Raw genomic sequence first — 18,709 nt, forward strand, 5'->3', positions numbered from 1 at the left:
ATGCCTGTAGATCATTCTGTCAGCTACAAGATTTGTAACATTAGAAAAAATAAAAAAATAAAAACTTCAGAATTTAAACTCAATATAGAACATTTCGGCTTGAATCAGTCTCCCCGATGCACAGTTGTAAACCAGAGAAATTGCACAATATATCAATAGAGGTGGGGGTTATACGTTTAAATCCTGACTATATCGAGTGCCCTTTTCTGGCCTAGAATACCAGGATGTCTGTGAAATTAGTACCTTCCATACTCTCAATCATTACATAGCAATGATTTCAGCTGATTTCAGACAGAAATCTGAAAGTCAGTTTATAAAGAAGCAATTTCGAAGGTTAGTGTCAGGAATTTACATTAACAATTTGTCAATTACTGATTGTTTAAGTGGAAAGTTTAGACTAATTACATTCCATTTGTGTAAGGGTTTTATTTGAATATAGATAAGGCAAGGTTGCACACCTCCAATTTAGAGTAGGCAATTATATGAACAAAAGCATTCTAAAATCCAAGTGACAGTTGTCTTCATCTTATTCTTCTACTTCTTCTGAGTAGTAGTAGTAATAGTAATTATTCTATTTTCTTCCAGTCCTTCACAAAGATATGTATGCTATCTCAGTCAATCAATAAACATTAAACTCAGTATGTTGATTGGGCTCTATATCTAAACTCATGGTGATTTAACTAGATGGATCACATTCAAGCAAAATAAATCACAAGAGATATATCCAGACCTCAGACTGTAGTCCAGGAATTGGAAGTTGACATAGTGGTCAGTATTTGCTGAAAGTGACAATGAAAGAGGAACAAACGGCAATAAAGGAACAATACTGCTGTGCCAAGCTCAACTTTTTCTCCACCTTCATCATACAAATTGTTTTTTGTTGTGGTCCAATAGAGTGAATATCCCAGATAGTCTTCCCAGATTGTTGTTAAATTCATTGTTAGAATCTGCCAGATGATAAAATGATACCTTCTTCATTCATTTATTTAATTTCCAGCTCAGGCTGAGATTCTGTAGGAGTTATTAAGCTTTGTTCTCCTTGCTAGCTATCCATGTCCCCAAAGTACCATAGATGCATTACATCATTTCTCTTTGTTTTTCTTTTTTTCTGATGTGTTTAGAAGGATGCTGTCTGTCACTTTGGGTCGCTTATTCTGACAGCATGTTTGACTTGCCAATGAAAGAGAAATAAGAACAGTCAAAAGGTAACAAAACACAGCGGCTCTGCTCAATCATCCTCTCACAACAAGATTTGAGAAGGTGTATAATAGCCTGAAGAAAGCCATTGGCTCTGCTCCACAAAGCAGAGTGGAAATTTAAATTCCCTTTTAAGGTTATGAAGTCGTTGTTTATGTATTTGTTTTTACTGGAATTATAATACCCTCTGTAGACAAGCTGGTTGGTACAAGTGCAAAATGCAGGTTATGGCAGCATAACCATTACATTAATACATCAAACAGTGCCGTTTATAAATATAGTCACTTTTATGCACATAAATATAACCACAACCGACATTAAACGGCATTTGACTGAAATAAAGCAAAGGAAATTAATCGGTTACTGTTGTTTATACCCGGACACATTTTTTCAAATGTTTTTGTGAATGCTAAAGTACTGTATGCATTGTCATTATTGGAAAGTGGGATCATTTGTTATTATATTTACCTATGGTTTAGAATAGGTATAGATACTGAGGTTTTAGAATGTGTCCTCAATGGATATTTACATTTAATTAATTTAAGTGCTCTCCAGAAGATACATTTTTAGAAAGCAATCTGCTCATATCAAAATATTCAAAGACTGGATACATTGACCTCCAGATATATTCATACCCTTGATAAATTGTAACAAAAATGTTATTTTAATGAAGAAATGCAGGTGCAATATTGTTTTTATTAGTTTTGCAAAAAATAAAATATGTAACATTTGAAAACTTAGTGCACAAAAACTGAGCAACATCATATGTTTTGCAATAATTACATATTTAAAAAAACACAGATCACATTTATTCACACCTATAAGTATCTCCAAATGAAATTATTAACATCCACTTCTGGGGATCCAAGGCTCTGACCCCCCCAGGTAGCAGGACTCCAGGGTCTCTGTCTGGTGGATGGCATAGAGGCACTGACATTCGAGAAGTGGCATGAGGCAGAAAAAACAAAAAAGCTGCACTTATTTATTTGGCTGCTCACATGACAACCTAAAACATATTTATTTGTTAATTTTGATTTGGCAATGGTAAGACATACTGACATTGAGAAAGAGAGTAGTATAGTTTGAGATCGTTGACCAAGTTCCTCACAGCAACCACACAACACTCTGCCATTAGCCAACAGGAAACTGCTGACAGGTTAATAAGCTATTTCCCTTATCAGATTGGGTATGATATTTTATCATATATATAGATAGATAGATAGATATAATGCTTATGTATTTATACATACAATGTAATGAGCACTGTGTAGAGTGGTTAAGCAGCGTTCGTTGGCAATATTCTCCCACAAGGGCTGTTTTACTCTTCGGCAGACCAATCAGTCAATCAATAGACATGAGAAACTGCCATATGTTATTATTTAAGATTTCGTGTTAGGGCCTCATATTACAAAATAATAGATCAATAAAACAAACCAGTGGCAGCTGTTTGTTTTTGTGCTGCACAACAGGTCACATCATGCTTGTATTACGGTCTCTATGGGAGGCTGCCTGTAGTCCTTCTCCCAATCTCCATGTGTATGTAAGCTTTCTTGTGGTCAGGGCAGCACAAGCGCATTACTCTGTCATCTCTTTGATGGAAATGACTTCTCGACGCACCAAAAAAGGGAACGCCATTCATCAGCACTGCCAGCTTTCATTCAAGCCACTACATTTTACTGTAAACTCACATGTTTGCAGCTGAGCGGAATGAAATATGAGGAATGTCTGGCTTGTTGTTTGTTTTGTTTTTTATGCTTGACTATGGTTTATCAGCCCTCTCTGATGCTCTAATGCAGACTCTCAATTATCATCTTCCCTGGGTAAATCACCAGCTACTGTATTTTAGTCTTTAATGGGCTCATAAGTCAATATAGCATTCATTAGGATTTAAAGGCTTCTGCATTGCAATATATGCAATAAAACAAATTGAATTATGAGCGTGCAGATATATATATTATCACATACAACACCCAGGAGTTCAGTTCCATTTTGAAAATATTGCCCAGCTTCTGTCCCGTGTTAAACTCTAAACACTGGGGGAGAAGTCTTGTCATTTAAAATACATGATAGATTATCAAAGCATGTGTTAATAAACTGCTTTGATATGTATCGTTGATGTGTGACACTAGCGTATGTTTAGTGCTAATGCTGAAAATAAACTAATTTTATCACTACACTACAGCTGAGTAAATATCATTTTTCCCCATTAGAGTACACTTGCCTACCTTTTCAATCAGTTTTCAAGACTGGATACAGTATTTGCTCAGTATTTTGACATCCACACATGAGAGCTATATATGATCTCACTATATATACTTTTTAAAATTGTTTCTTTTTGTAATCTCTTACTTTGAATGGTTGTCTTGCTTCATATTTCAGAATAACCAAAATGAACTGGTAGTGTCATTATTGTTTCATGTGGTAGGATTATTGTTTGGTTTATTAACCTCTTTGGAACCGACCTCCTATGAATGTGTGTCCATTTCTCGGTGTTTATCGGTGGACTACAACATCTCAAATATCCTCACCATCCAGTTATTCAGATTTTGCTGGTTTTATCATCATCAGTGGCAACTCAAACAACCACTTTTTTGTGTGTGCAGTACATATCTTCTGCAGGTAAATAAGTAATGCACAGAACATGTTCGCCACATGCTCCTTCTAAAATCAGCACTTGATTTGTGAATGGACAGGTTGCACAAGAGCAACATTTGCCCCCAAACAGAGCTGCTATTGCTGTCAATGTTATGACATATAAAGTCACACTGAGCATAGCAGCACATTCTACTCATAGAAATCATGGCATTCACACAGGCCTGTGGACCTCCGAGTACAGTGATCATCTCTGTGTGGCGTAAGGAGCTGGTGATTCATTATTACCATGTTTTCCATGGTCAGTCAGCGCCTTGTTGGGGAAATCTGAAATATTAATTTATGGAAGTTCTTGTAAATGACGCTGTTTTTCTGCTGCAGATTCCCTGTTGCTTCATCTCAGACTATCATTTGTCATTCTAAGGTATTAATCGCAGCAAACACTGCTTTTAAAAACACTCAAAGCTGATTTCCAGAAAGCGTATAGTGGAAGTTAATAAGTTGCACACATAGCTAAAATGTCCATTGGAGAGAATCTAGATCTTTAACACTAATGTATTGTCCCCACTCCTTTATGTTTAAGATGTTTTTTTATTTTTTTGCATTTCTTATCAGCTTTGTATGGCTTTTTGTATTTTACACTCCATGACAATGAGCTTTGAGAAGTCTACTAGGAACTTGCTTTTTAATGAAGTAGTTAATCATGGCAAATATTGTAAATGGAACTGACGACAAATAATAATGGTTTACATAGAATATGCAACTAGTTAAAGCTTGAAGGAATATGATGCAAATGATGCACACTGCTTTGTTAATAATATTATATGATACCATCTAGGCAACTAGTCACTTCAATAGTGGCAAATTTAGTGTACAATTAATGCTGATCATTCATGCATACTATACGATGTCATTCTATTAAATACAATGTTTAACAAAACATGTTTAACTCTCCAGGTCATACCCATAATGGTTCTTTGCATTGTTCACATTCTAAAGTAAATGAATAAATAAACAGAATTGAGAAGCTCCACCATACTTTCAAGACAGTAGCTGTCACAGCTGTTGTCTGTCACAGAGCTGCTGGGGAAAAAAAACCTTTCTCCAGCCCCTGATGCGATGGAACGGTCTGTAGTTTTTCTCCCACAGTTTTGAAGGGCATCAGACAGATAGACAGATAGACAGACAACAAACCACTGTACTGAATGCAAACTGACATCTTGAAAGCAAATGTGCTGCACTTTTGGAGTTTTTCATTTTAAACTTTAAAGTAGGATTTTGAAATCAAATATAAAAAAGTAGACATGTATTTTAATATTTTAACAGAATTTTAAAATATTTATCAAGAGATCTCTAAAGTACTACAGTGCTAAGAAAAGTATATAGATTGGCCATATTTTTTCCTTGTTCTCCACAATAACACTTTTCTACATGTGGCTCAGTTTGCCATTTTTCCCCCATAAAAAGTCTTGCTTTGTTACCATAAAAACAGGACAGTTCATCTGCTTACAATTTCCAAACTGTGTTTAATTATGAGCTTTGGGACATGAGAATCATGAGAAGTTCAAGTTATGAATTGAGCATTGGTGACTGTCTAAATTGCTTCAGGTAGTACCCAGAAAATTTGTTAATGAGTATCTTGAGAACATTCCCCCCTCTGAGCCCCCCCCCAAAATGTGTACAAATTCAGTGTATCCTCACCAAATTGGGCATCATAACTGCACTTTAATGTGAGGAAATGCTTCTTTGTCATTTAAATGTATAAAAAAGTGGACATAGTCACATTATTTGCATTCATTTGCAATTTAGGGTATGTGTGTTTATTTGCTGTTTTTGATTAAATGTGGTAATAATTTAGATAACTATATGATTTTTATTTTTATTTAAAAAAAATTGGAGGGATTCTACTCTTTTGTCCCTCTCGCAAGAACCAGAATATCAGAACAATTGTATTATCAATTCATTTCATTTGAACTGATGACACAAGAAGAAAGTTGAATTGATGTTATTGTGTGTTATTCAGAATCTTTCTTTAAAAATAAAATGAAATAAATCATATTAGCAGTCAGGGTCAAATAAAGGAACAGTTAGTGCTTTGGAAAGTAAAGCTAAAGAAAATAAAAAAATATTAAAGAAAGGAGAGGAGCACTGTAATAAAATGTAATCATGACAATCCAGGATGAATAGGCACTTACATCTTCTCAAGGGCGTTATCTGAAGTGTTTATTGTAGTAGGCTGGCTTCAATGCTGCTACAGTTGTATTTTGTTTATTTGTTTAGTTATTTTTTTCTTTCTCCTCAGTTTTTTCTTTTTTTTTTCCTTCAACTTCATCCATGTTGTCATCTGCAGTGTGTGAATTAAGTGCAGGCTGGTAATAATGCCGCAGGATGTAGGAGTGGCTTGTGATTGAATGAATGTGCAGAATATGAGTTGCAGTTTTATGACAGGCGGAAAAAGCGGGGGGGTGCATCATTTTTGACAGCGGGGGTAGTGAGAGAAGCCTCCTGACATTAGATGCATTAGTTTTATAGCAAAGACTAATTATTGGCAAGTGGCACTGTGACCTCTGTTGGGAATAGGAAATGAATGGCTGGCCTTGAAAGACAACACTGAGGAGCGTAATAAGGCATTACAAAAAGTGGACAGAGATCCCTGCCGTATTGGTCAAGATTTGAGGTTTCTTTTCTTTCTCTTTTTTTTTACCCCATATATATTGCATGCAGGCAGAAGAAGTGGGTCTTGTAGAACATAAATTATTAAAGCAGAGACACAGGAGAGAGAGGGAGAGAGAAATGCATGGATGCAAACCCTCATTGAATTTTAAGCTGCCAGCAGGACAGAAAGCGAGTTTGCACTAAGCTGTTCCTAAGCAGACTATTCAGACTTTGGAAGATTGCCACAAGCTGCTTACCAGCTTGTTTGTGAAGTGGTCCTAGCTCGAAAAATTACTGATCGTCAGCTTAAATGTCACCCATGAGTAGGTAATTTATCCATACTCATGAAGCAACCACTGGCCATTGGTTTTGAGTCAACATTTGTGAGCCACAGTTATAATATCTGCGCTTAAACATCTTTAAAGTTTCTGTTAGATCCTACTGATGTCCAGCTCCCTGTGTTGGTAATTTACCCATACTGCCTCAGGTGCTGCTCATCTTTTCTATGGAGACATTTCCTTCCTGTAGAGCTAAAGAATAGTCCTGCCATATTGGTGGTGAGATGCCTTAATGAAATGATCAGAAAATGTTGTTACATGGATGTATTACGTGTGAATGTTTCAATGTGTAATAAAAATCATAATGACCTTACAATATTAAAGAATACTGAGGGTGATATTTCAGCTTCTGTGTTCGGTCTCATTTCCATCCGTATCTGACTGATACAAATGGCTGTCGCTCTGCCATTGTGCCTGCCTTAAGCTGAACCTACATTTGACACTGGGCATTTGCTCCTTAAAATGTTTTGGTTTAGAACACAAAATAGCTACACATTATTGTATTACATTAAAAAAAAAATAGATTACATTTTTATAAAATGATAAACAGATGAGCCTTTGTAGGCTCCTCTAGAGCTCAGTTAGACTCTCACTCTGAAATGCCATCAGACTTGGAAGATATGTTTTTTCTTGTATAGCCCTGAGCCCAATTTCAAAATCAAGTATTACTATCTTCTATCCCTGCGTATGTTACTACAAGGTTTTATTTATCGAAAGTGGGGTTCTACCGTTACCTCTGTTTAGAGCTTAACAAGGTGGACCTACAGAGATTTACAGTGTTATGTAATTTAGTGGGTAAATGTGATGGCTAAGCATATAACACGCTTTGTATGTTGACAGGAACACAGAGGGGGAGGGCGTGCAGGAAAAAATTCTGTTTCGGGTTAGTTCTATTTTAACTCCGGAAATGGCTGCCTTTCTATTGTTGTTCTTCTGGAATGCCATGCTGTATCGAATCTGCTTGCTTGCAAGTGCGTCACTGAGTTGAAATGCGCTCTTTGAACAACCTCCCCCTGTGTCAGCCCGGTTTTCACGGTAAAGCATGAAGAAGCCAGCACAACGCTGTTGGCCACCGCCAACAGTGCCGACATTCGAAAGCCTTTCAAATGATTTTGGAAATAAAGGAACGCGATTTGATTTTGTTGCCATATATATAACCATGACATTTTAAATTATGCTTTCTTACTGAAATGAATCACAGGTACAATAATAAGTGGCAATGATTATACTATGAGAACTACCCTGGCATGTGCTGTACCATAATATATTATACCAAATTATACTGTATTTATGCCCATTGCATTTACTTCTGTTTCTTTCAGGCATCTTGTCACACTATTTTGTTGCTGCAATAGATAGGATGACAACCAAAGAACAACTGAAGGCCTCAAACACACATGCACACACACACACAGACATGAAACTAGAAAGACGAGATATATCCAGGCAAAGAAACTGTAAAGTTCCCTGAAGGGGCAAACACCCCTGAATGGACTGTCAATTTTAAATGTAACATATGCGCTCTCTTTTATATTAATGGTTCAACTGAAATAAATGTCACATTCAGCAAAGCACTCCTTTTCATTTTCAATTTTACCTGGGTATTTATGAAATATGTGTATTTGTTTTTCTCAGATAATTACCACACACCTCTGGTTCTTTTGCTATATTTCTAGCACAGCACAATCTGGCAGCATTTGCTTTAATTAAAGACACAATTAAATCTGCCACATTGAATAACAGGGCCTCAGGAAGCTAATTATATATTTTAAACAAATGCACTGCACAATCATAGTATCCTAAAGTGGATTTAATTCTAATTATCTTCAAGAACAGCTACAGTAATGAATTTCCTTCTTAAGTAATACACCAAAAAATTGTTTTCACGTATTCATCACCTACTTGTTGTTTATTTCCCAGCTCCTCTGCAACCTCTGCCTTTGAGGTTTCCATGGTGATAGTTACAGCAGAAAGCCATTGGGGAAGGACAAACAAAATGTCTCCTTAATCTCCTTAACCTTCAGGTCTTAAACTATATCTGCAGCAGAACCCTTTCCCCGTTTATGTCTGCTATTAAAAAAACACGTCATCATAAAGCCATTAGATAGTCTAAAGCAGGAAACAGCCTGGGAGAAATACTCATAAAACTATGTGTTAAATACTGCCATTCCTTCTGAAGAGCTAAGTCTGAATGCTAAACTGGGTAACAGAGTAAATCAAAAGTTGCTGTTCGTTTTCCACCATTTCAATTATATAAGAGGTTACTTATGACTCCACACAGTGCAGGCAACACTGTGGAAGAGTTCCCTGAATTTGAACTTGCCTGAGTTGTTTTTTTATTGTGACAGCTAATCCAGTAATTCGCGGTAGTGAATGCACTAAATGAGACGCTGATGATTTTTGGCATACGGCATGCATGCTGACGTCTCGGTCTGCCTTCCCCAGGTTGAAGATGTGCAGTGGCCTAACGGAGAGCAGGACATCCCCAGCTCCGTGTGCAGTCTGCCCTGCGAGGTTGGTGAGAGGAAGAAGATGGTGAAAGGGATGCCGTGCTGCTGGCACTGTGAACCCTGCGACGGCTACCAATACCAGTATGACGAGACCACCTGCAAGCTCTGCTCCTACAATATGCGCCCCAATGAGAACCGATCTGCCTGTCAGCCCATCCCCATCGTCAAACTGGAATGGCACTCCCCCTGGGCCGTGATCCCCGTCTTCCTGGCGATGCTGGGGATAATCGCCACCATCTTTGTCATGGCCACCTTCATCAGGTACAATGACACCCCCATTGTGCGTGCGTCCGGGAGAGAGCTGAGCTACGTCCTCTTGACTGGAATCTTCCTGTGCTATATCATTACCTTCCTGATGATCGCAAAGCCCGACATGGCCGTGTGCTCCTTCAGGAGGATCTTCCTTGGGCTGGGCATGTGCATCAGCTATGCCGCCCTTCTGACCAAAACCAACAGGATCTATCGCATCTTCGAGCAAGGCAAGAAGTCCGTCACTGCCCCCCGGCTCATCAGCCCCACATCCCAGCTGGCCATTACCTCCAGCCTCATCTCCATCCAGCTCCTAGGAGTCTTCATATGGTTCGGAGTGGATCCGCCCAATACCATAATCGATTACGACGAACAGAAGACCATCAACCCGGACCAAGCCAGGGGTGTCCTCAAGTGTGACATTACGGATCTACAAATTATTTGTTCGCTGGGATACAGCATCCTCCTCATGGTAACATGTACAGTTTATGCTATCAAGACACGAGGCGTTCCGGAGAACTTCAACGAGGCTAAACCCATTGGATTCACAATGTACACAACCTGTATAGTGTGGCTGGCCTTCATTCCCATATTTTTTGGAACTGCTCAATCAGCAGAAAAGGTAAGTCTCTCTGTAGCAATCTGCACAGGTTGGTGAGAATCACTTTAACACAGAAATGCACACTTTAAAGCAAACTGCTGAGAACAGGGTATGGATAGTACAATTAGTATAACTATTATATGTGAACAATTTTTAATATTTACATTAATCAGTACCAAAGAAACATTCATAAAATGTACTGGAATATTATATTTTTATTTTAGGTAAGAATACAAATACAATTCTTAGTAGATTCACTGATATTAAGTAGCTAATGGGTCTACAGTAACTAGGTAAAGCTAAACTCACTTGCAATTTAAGAAGATTAAATTGCAATTGTAAAGGCACAAAGTGAGCTTCTTTGTTTTAGACTATTATGCAATACTGACTTTAAAATACTTAATATCCCTAGCAAACTCCTTCCCTGTAAGCCTAACAAAATTCTTATTTTACTATTGCATGTATAAGTGCCCCTTTCAGTTCAATTTATAAATCATTTATGGTCTGATATAGCTATTAAAAGTCTGTTTTGCCAGTATCAGGTTGAGCTGACAGCAATTTAGAAGCAGGCTCAAAAAGCTGGGAGAAGGGATCAGTTATGTGTAAGCCCTTAGTAAGAAATTAAAATCGTTTTCATGAAGAAAAGGTGCCGTCTCATCAGTAATGACGCTACGTGAAAATGAAATCTGAAGTTCGGGGTCAAAATCAAAGTTAATTCTCTACAATTTCCTTTTTTGGAAACGTTTCATTATCAAGACGACATTTTCCCATTACTTGTCTTTCTCCCTTCGGCAGCATTCTTTCTCATCTGACTATTTGGCTAAAAAGCAATTATATTCCCGGAAATTGAAAAATGTGGCACATGCCCTGTTGATTCCCATTTCCTTGGTTACCTAGAATGTAGAGTTAGCTGGACTCTGGCCCGGTGGTGATTATAGGAAATGAATATGCTTATTGATCTGAAGTTCATACTTTATATTGTGAAACCCTTTATATTCTGGTGGCACTTTGCCACAGACTTTAAGGTATGGTCATTTTGATATTTCCTTCAAATTATACACACTTCAGGAGTGCAAGCGTTAATTGGACAGAGAGAGGGAAAATCCTAGCAAGACAGTGGCATCTGAGATAATCAGATTGTTTTGTTTTAATTTCTCAGATTATACTCAAACAGAGAGGGGATTAGATACAAGAGGTTCACATCCTCCGATACATCTCTGCTCTTGTTTGTGTGAAAACTGCAACATAAGGTCTGTAACACGCAACCAGAAGGAAAACAGAAAGGCTGGGGAAACATTTTAGAAAAGCACAGGCCCTGTGGTATGGCCAGTTTCTGCCCAGATCTCTGTCTGAATATGAAATATAATCCTCAAGAGAAACAGAGCGGCCTGATTCAAAAGACTCATCCATTTCAGAGAGTGCTGTGGAGGGCTGACATCATCAAACGCACCTCGATTGAGCAAAGCTGAGACACAGTCATGTCATTACTTGCCACCGAGTGCTGGAATGAATACAGATGAGAACTGCTCTGCTCCGAGTGCTGTTGATTTTAAAGCCGGCTTTTTGTGCAGAAGTGGTGTTCCTGCGAAGCATAGCCAGATAAACTTATTCCAAGTCTCACGGAAAATGTCATAGGTAAGGTCCAGGTTGAGTTTTTTTGGGAGGTAGGATGTTTGCAATCTATTTTTTCATTATGTTAGTTCAGGGAATTTGTGGTTAGCAGGTCAGTTCAATTTCCCTTCCAACATAAAGAAATCTATAAATCAAGGAGCACAAAATCACATTGAAAAGTAGCCTAAGTTTTAGGAAACAATTTAATACATAGAAATACATAACTAAATAAATAAATAAAACAACAATGATCCAGATTCAGAATCCAGTATGTTATCATGGATTTTACTTTTACTAACTAGACCCTTTTAGAATGCTTTATACATTTTTAATAACTTTCTGTTGCTGGCTTATCTTTAGTAGCAGCATTTTGTGATAATATTACTGTTAGATACATATATATACACCGATCAGCCATAACATTATGACCACTGAGAGGTGAAGTGAATAACACTGATAATCTCGTTATCATGGCACCTGTGAGTGGGTGCGATATATTAGGCAGTAAGTGAACATTTTGTCCTCAAAGTTGATTTGTTAGAAGCAAGAAAAATGGGCAAGCATAAGGATCTGAGCGACTTTGACAAGTGCCAAATTGTGATGGCTAGATGACTGGGTCAGAGCATCTCTAAAACTGCAGCTCTTGTGGGGTGTCATGGGCAGCCAAAGCTCATTGATGCACGTGGGGAGCGAAGGCTGGCCCGTGTGGTCCGATCCAACAGACGAGCTACTGTAGCTCAAATTGCTGAAAAAGTTAATGCTGGTTATGATAGAAAGGTGTCAGAACACACAGTGCATCGCAGTTTGTTGCGTATGGGGCTGCGTAGCCGCAGACCAGTCAGGGTGCCCATGCTGACCCCTGTCCACTGCCGAAAGTGTCTACAATGGGCACGTGAGCATCAGAACTGGACCACGGAGCAATGGAAGAAGGTGGCCTGGTCTGATGAATCACGAGTTCAAGGTGTTGACTTGGCCTCCAAATTCCCCAGATATCAGTCCAATCGAGCATCTGTGAGATGTGCTGGACAAACAAGTCCGATCCATGGAGGCCCCACCTCGCAACTTACAGGACTTAAAGGATCTGCTGCTAACGTCTTAGTGCCCCACAGCACACCTTCAGAGGTCTATTGGAGTCCATGCCTCGACGGTTCAGGGCTGTTTTGGCAGCAAAAGGGGGACCTACACAATATTAGGCAGGTGGTCATAATGTTATGGCTGATCGGTGTGTATGTATGTATGTGTGTATATATATATATATATATATATATATATATATTATAACACCATGTTAGGATGTCCCCGGTTTCAGGGCTCTGTAGGCGGGGTTGAGGAAGCACACAGTGAGGAAGGGGAATGTATGTGAGCAGGGTTTCAAGGGACCCCGAGAGCCAAAACAAGAAACAAAAATAACTCCTCTTTGAGCCTAACTAAAGAATTATAGTCACGGGTCCCACTCTAAACATAACAAAAGAACAATAAAAACACTGAGAAACACAGAGCAGCCATGTCAAAGTCCAGAATCCAAAAATGGTAGTCTGAACCAGTAGCCAAGGTTCGTTATCATAGTTGATATTATAGCTTTGTATTCTCTCTCTCTCACTCCAAAACACCCTCCCTGCTTTTCCCTTACGGTACTTTGCACCCTACCAGGGAAGAAGCGGTCTCTTTATACTGAGACGGGGTGAGGAGCTGACTGGGGTCAGCTGTAACTTCGGCCCTACCACCCTGTCAAACCAGTGCATCCAAGTATCGAGGCGCCGGACGTATGTTGCCCCGCAGGCTGTCTAGTGGAGTTTTGTACTGGAAGTATGTTTGTCGGTGTGTTCCAGGCACCCACACAGGCGTCTGTTCTCGACCATTCCTCATACTGTATTTATTTATTTATATATACACACACACACACACACACACACACACACAGTTCTGGAAAAAAATAAGATTAGCTTTATATATATAATATTACATTGAAAATCTATTTCTATTAATCTATTATGTTTAAAATCATGAGTTTACAAAAGTACGTCACTCTGTCTGAAATCCTGTATGTTTGGTGAGTCTGTAATAGGGCCACAATAAAAGGACATTTTTTTAATATATATACAAAAATGAAATTATTTAGATTAAAATAGCAACATATTGTCCTTCTTTGGGTTTTTCCTCACCTTTTAAATAATCAGGTTTACTTTTCAATTAAATGTAAAGGCACTTTGAGCTAATTGGACCTGAGACTTTTGTGGTAAACATGACTGTTGATGAAATTCCCATTGTTTGGTCACTGTGCAATAAGAACACTTTTCCATCCTTCAGCATTTCTAAGAGATGCATTACTTTGTGGATCTCATGGGCGACTTGTACTCTATAACTCCTTTTCCTTAGTGGTAGGTGGGATTAGTATTAAACCTTTTTTAGACAGCTCTGCCATGAGAAAAGGGCCAAACGATGCAATATTCTGACAGACACTAAAGATCCAACAGGCTACAGGTATAAAATCCTACAATTGAAAGAATAAATAATGTCCTCTTTTTTTCAACAGCATCCATTGGTAGCCTTGAATAACAATGTCTGGACTTCTAGATAGGATTGGAGAAGCTCTGCTCAGCAATGTCTTAACCAGCAAATGCACACAAGCCTCATTCACCCTTCAGTTCAAATATGAACACTGCAAAATCAATAGAGAATTAAATCTACTTTTAAATGTCCCTTGGATGGTTGACACCAGGTTATTTTGTTGGTTGATGTGTTTGTTTGAGTCAAAACTTATTGGACCTTCATAATGCACTGAAGGATACAGGAGAAGAGCAAATTGGCTGATGTATTGATTGCACAGTGATAGTCAAACCCCGGATTATAGAGAACTGAGATTTAAAACATTATTGAATTAATTTATGCACACTGCCACAATATATAGTCATGGGATTGTGTTGCCTCAGTCAGCTGTCTCAGTTGACCCATTTTAGGTAGTTCTTCCATTTTCATGTGAGATCTAAATCTACATTTCTAAATTATTGCAGTGAGTGGCATCTGTACTTGAAGGAGACCATTTGAAACACATTAAGAGAATACCCTCACATTGCATGCCTGTTAATAGTTGTAGAGCCATGGCTACACAAGATTGGGCTTGACCTTTTTTTGGTGTGAGAGAGGCATGTTGATAGATGGGTCAGTTGAAGTACACAGGTGTTTTGATACAAAGGTCATTGAGCTACAGCCATAAGTCAAGCTATTAATCTAGATTCTTCACACACACAGACGTGGTGTGTATATCACCATCACCAGCACCCCATATCGATCCACTGCTGGATGAAGGCCTCCCCAAGATGTTTCCACTTGCTTCGATCTACAGCTTCTCTTTTCCATGTCATGCCAGCAAAGTTTATGCATTAATCTTCCCATCTTTTACATTGTTGTCTTCCAGGTCTTTTTCCATCTCTTTGGATCCATTGGATAGCTTCAAATATTTAGTTTTTTTCTCTGATCCATTCTATCTCTGCTTGTTATTCCAAGCATACATTATATATATATATATATATATATATATATATATATATATATATATATATATATATATATATATATATGCACACACACACACACACACACGCACATATAAAATGGTATATGTGTTTATTAAGTTCTCTCAGTATACAATCAAAAAAGCACCCACAGTTGTTGTAAAACAGAATGTCGGTGTACAAGTACAATAAATGTGAAAAACATTCTGCAATCTTTCTATTTTAGTTATCCTGTGAAATTAAAGAAATACAACCATAAATTGAGAACTTCTTGAACAAATTTGTTTTCTCTATCTAATCTATCCTGTCAACAGAATTGGTTCCTTTTTAATTTAATGGTCAATTAAGTAATGTTCCCTTTGTTTTTTGATCATCTTAGCATGCTCTCTTCAGGCTTCGCTCACCCATATTGCAATTATTTTTCTTGTGGAAATCACAGAACAGAGAGTACGCATAAGACTGGTCAATTAGTGTTCCGTGGGCACACATTCTTATTGTTCTGGCCCCATTCATTTGGAGGATATTAGTTACATATCATTCACAAACAAATCCTGCATTACATTTTAATAATATATATCTTCAACATTAAGAAAAAGGAGGTCTGTAAATTGTTACAGATTTTAATTTAAGGATTCCACTATTTTTAATACAGATGTCTAGTAATAAAGATATATTTGTTTTCATAATACACATACAGTAGTAGCAGTTTCATAAACCAGTGTGCTGAGAGTTATTTATGATTGTATGCAGAGTGCAATATACACCGATCAGCCATAACATTATGACCACCTGCCTAATATTGTGTAGGTTCCCCTTTTGCTGCCAAAACAGCCCTGACCCGTCGAGGCATGGACTCCAATAGACCTCTGAAGGTGTGCTGTGGTATCTGGCACTAAGACGTTAGCAGCAGATCCTTTAAGTCCTGTAAGTTGCGAGGTGGGGCCTCCATGGATCGGACTTGTTTGTCCAGCACATCTCACAGATGCTCGATTGGACTGATATCTGGGGAATTTGGAGGCCAAGTCAACACCTTGAACTCGTGATTCATCAGACCAGGCCACCTTCTTCTATTGCTCCGTGGTCCAGTTCTGATGCTCAAGTGCCCGTTGTAGCTGCTTTCGGCAGTGGACAGGGGTCAGCATGGGCACCCTGGCTGGTCTGCGGCTACGCAGCCCCATACGCAACAAACTGTGATGCAGAACCAGCATTAACTTTTTCAGCAATTTGAGCTACAGTAGCTCGTCTGTTGGATTGGACCACACGGGCCACCCTTCGCTCCCCACGTGCATCAATGAGCCTTGGCCGCCCATGACCCTGTCGCCGGTTCACCGCTTTTCCTTCCTTGGACCACTTTTGATGGATACTGACCACTGCAGACCGGGAACACCCCACAAGAGCTGCAGTTTTGGAGATGCTCTGACCCAGTCGTCTAGCCATCACAATTTGGCCCTTGATTTGGTGCCATGATAACGAGATTATCAGTGTTATTCACTTCACCTGTCAGTGGCCATAATGTTATGGCTGATCGTTGTATATTGCAGCAACCAGTATGTATGTTTGTGTTAACTCTGTTCTCTCCACGCCATAGTCAAGACCCATGTGTACTTGATAACCAGTGTGTACATTAGCCTAAGGCCTAGGTGACACACATTTGCTTCCAGGGTCTCTAGAGTCTGAGTAACCGTGGGCAAGATGTGATCCTGCCACTGAAGTTGTTATGGATAGATAATGGTAAAGGATATGCGTCTTCTCTAACAACCAGTTCAGATGTGCAGTAGATTGCAGAAAAACCCACTAGTGATGCAGTAAAAAAGGGGGGGTAGCATATGTCTAGTTTTCGGTCGGCGGGGTGGGAAGGCGATACCAAGACGGGCAGAATACTAATCAGTGCTATCAAATTTGCTCATGGAATGGGAAAACCTAATTTACACATCTAATTTATTTATTTATGTCTTGGTTTATTTATCTATTTTTAAAATGCCAAGCGCCTTGTTGCGGCATTCATTATACATTTTGTCCCCTCCATCTGACACAAAAGATGCCACTTCTTAATAGATTTACCTGATGCTGTGTGGGTTTCTCTCAAGATCCAGCAGTCCGTGAAAATTAATATGTGTAGCAGCTGCCTATGGAGCAAGGGAGTGCGTATAATAACATTATTGCGTTAGTACAGAACATGACCTGTTGGTCAGATTGCAGCTGATGCCCAGCAACTGTGCAGATATTTTTTTTCGTATTATTACTATTCCTCTCTCACGTGGCACCCTGTGTAGGATCTTTTACAGATACAAATGACTAGACCATATTCGACCATTGCATTTATCACTACAGTGGCTTGCCGTAACAAAATGCTATATGAAGGAGAGCATTTCACAGCCAATGATTTCAGCTCACAGTGGAGGTACTGTCATGTCTTTTGGCGCAAACTTGACAAGAGTTCTAATTTAGATAAAACCTCTAAATCTGAGCCACATCTCAGTAGAGCTGGCAAAAAGCTCAATTCTGTTATAGAGAATAGCGGCTGTTTTGCATGTGTGGTCATTAGGGTCCTATGCTCCATTTACAGAGCTGGTAGCTTCAACTAAACTGTAATGTGATTAATTTATTTTAGAAGCCACACACATGAAAGGAAAATTCCTGTTTCCTTTTTCCTATCTTGCTTAAAAAAAAACACTGAAACAAAAATAGCTTTTATACTAATATTAGCTTTCTTTCTGTTACAGTATTGGTATGAATCATATATTCTTGCCTCCAGCTGCAACATGTTGTTTGCTAACTAAGAGAGTGTCTTGCAATAATGCCCTGGGCAATGAACCTGTCAACCTGGAGACATGAAGTCTGAACTGTCAGCAGTCTTCTGTTCTTGCATTCAAAAGTGATCCCGGGTCAACTTGGCATCTTTCAATTTAAAATTCAAGTTCATTTTGTTATTAATATATATCTATTTAAATGTTTTGGCTGGTGCCATATGCTAAAATATCATCTTCTCCAACCCTTGAAAATCGAGGCAGATGGAAAGAGACAGACACAGATAGCATAGGAAGAAGAGAAGATCAAGAAAAAAAAGCTTTTTCCTTTTCTTATTTATATTTTTTAAAGCCTGTAATCGCTCATACTAGTTTCCATGTTGGCCATCTTAACTGGTTTCCATGGCAACCACATTAGATTAAGATGAACTCAGAAAGAACAATTTAGTTAACAGGCTATTTGCTGTATTTATTAACTCTGAATAACTACTGCACTCTGTAGTGCGGAGTGCAGAGCTATTGTAATGCCTTGTGTCAGATCAAAGTGAGTGCTGTAATATTCACCGTAGCAGGCCTACCTCTGATTTATCCATCCGAACGTACGCACATGCACACACAGACACAGCTAGGGTATTATGAACAGTTGGCTTTCCTGGAGTGGCACTGGAGAGAGAAAAATCTGTAGAGAGTTGGCATT

General features: G+C 38.7%; 1 protein-coding gene across 1 annotated transcript in view; it reads left to right on the top strand.

Moving 5' to 3' along the window:
* The window catches only part of grm7 (glutamate metabotropic receptor 7), a 240,999-nt gene that overhangs the window by 187,084 nt on the left and 35,206 nt on the right, over positions 1 to 18,709 (top strand). The window contains exon 8 of the mRNA XM_066698280.1: positions 9,228 to 10,163. Coding sequence (XP_066554377.1) covers positions 9,228 to 10,163 — 936 coding nt within the window. The remainder of the gene's footprint in view (positions 1 to 9,227; positions 10,164 to 18,709) is intronic.

This window comes from Amia ocellicauda, chromosome 3 (genome assembly GCF_036373705.1).
Source record: "Amia ocellicauda isolate fAmiCal2 chromosome 3, fAmiCal2.hap1, whole genome shotgun sequence".
Lineage (NCBI taxonomy): Eukaryota > Metazoa > Chordata > Actinopteri > Amiiformes > Amiidae > Amia > Amia ocellicauda.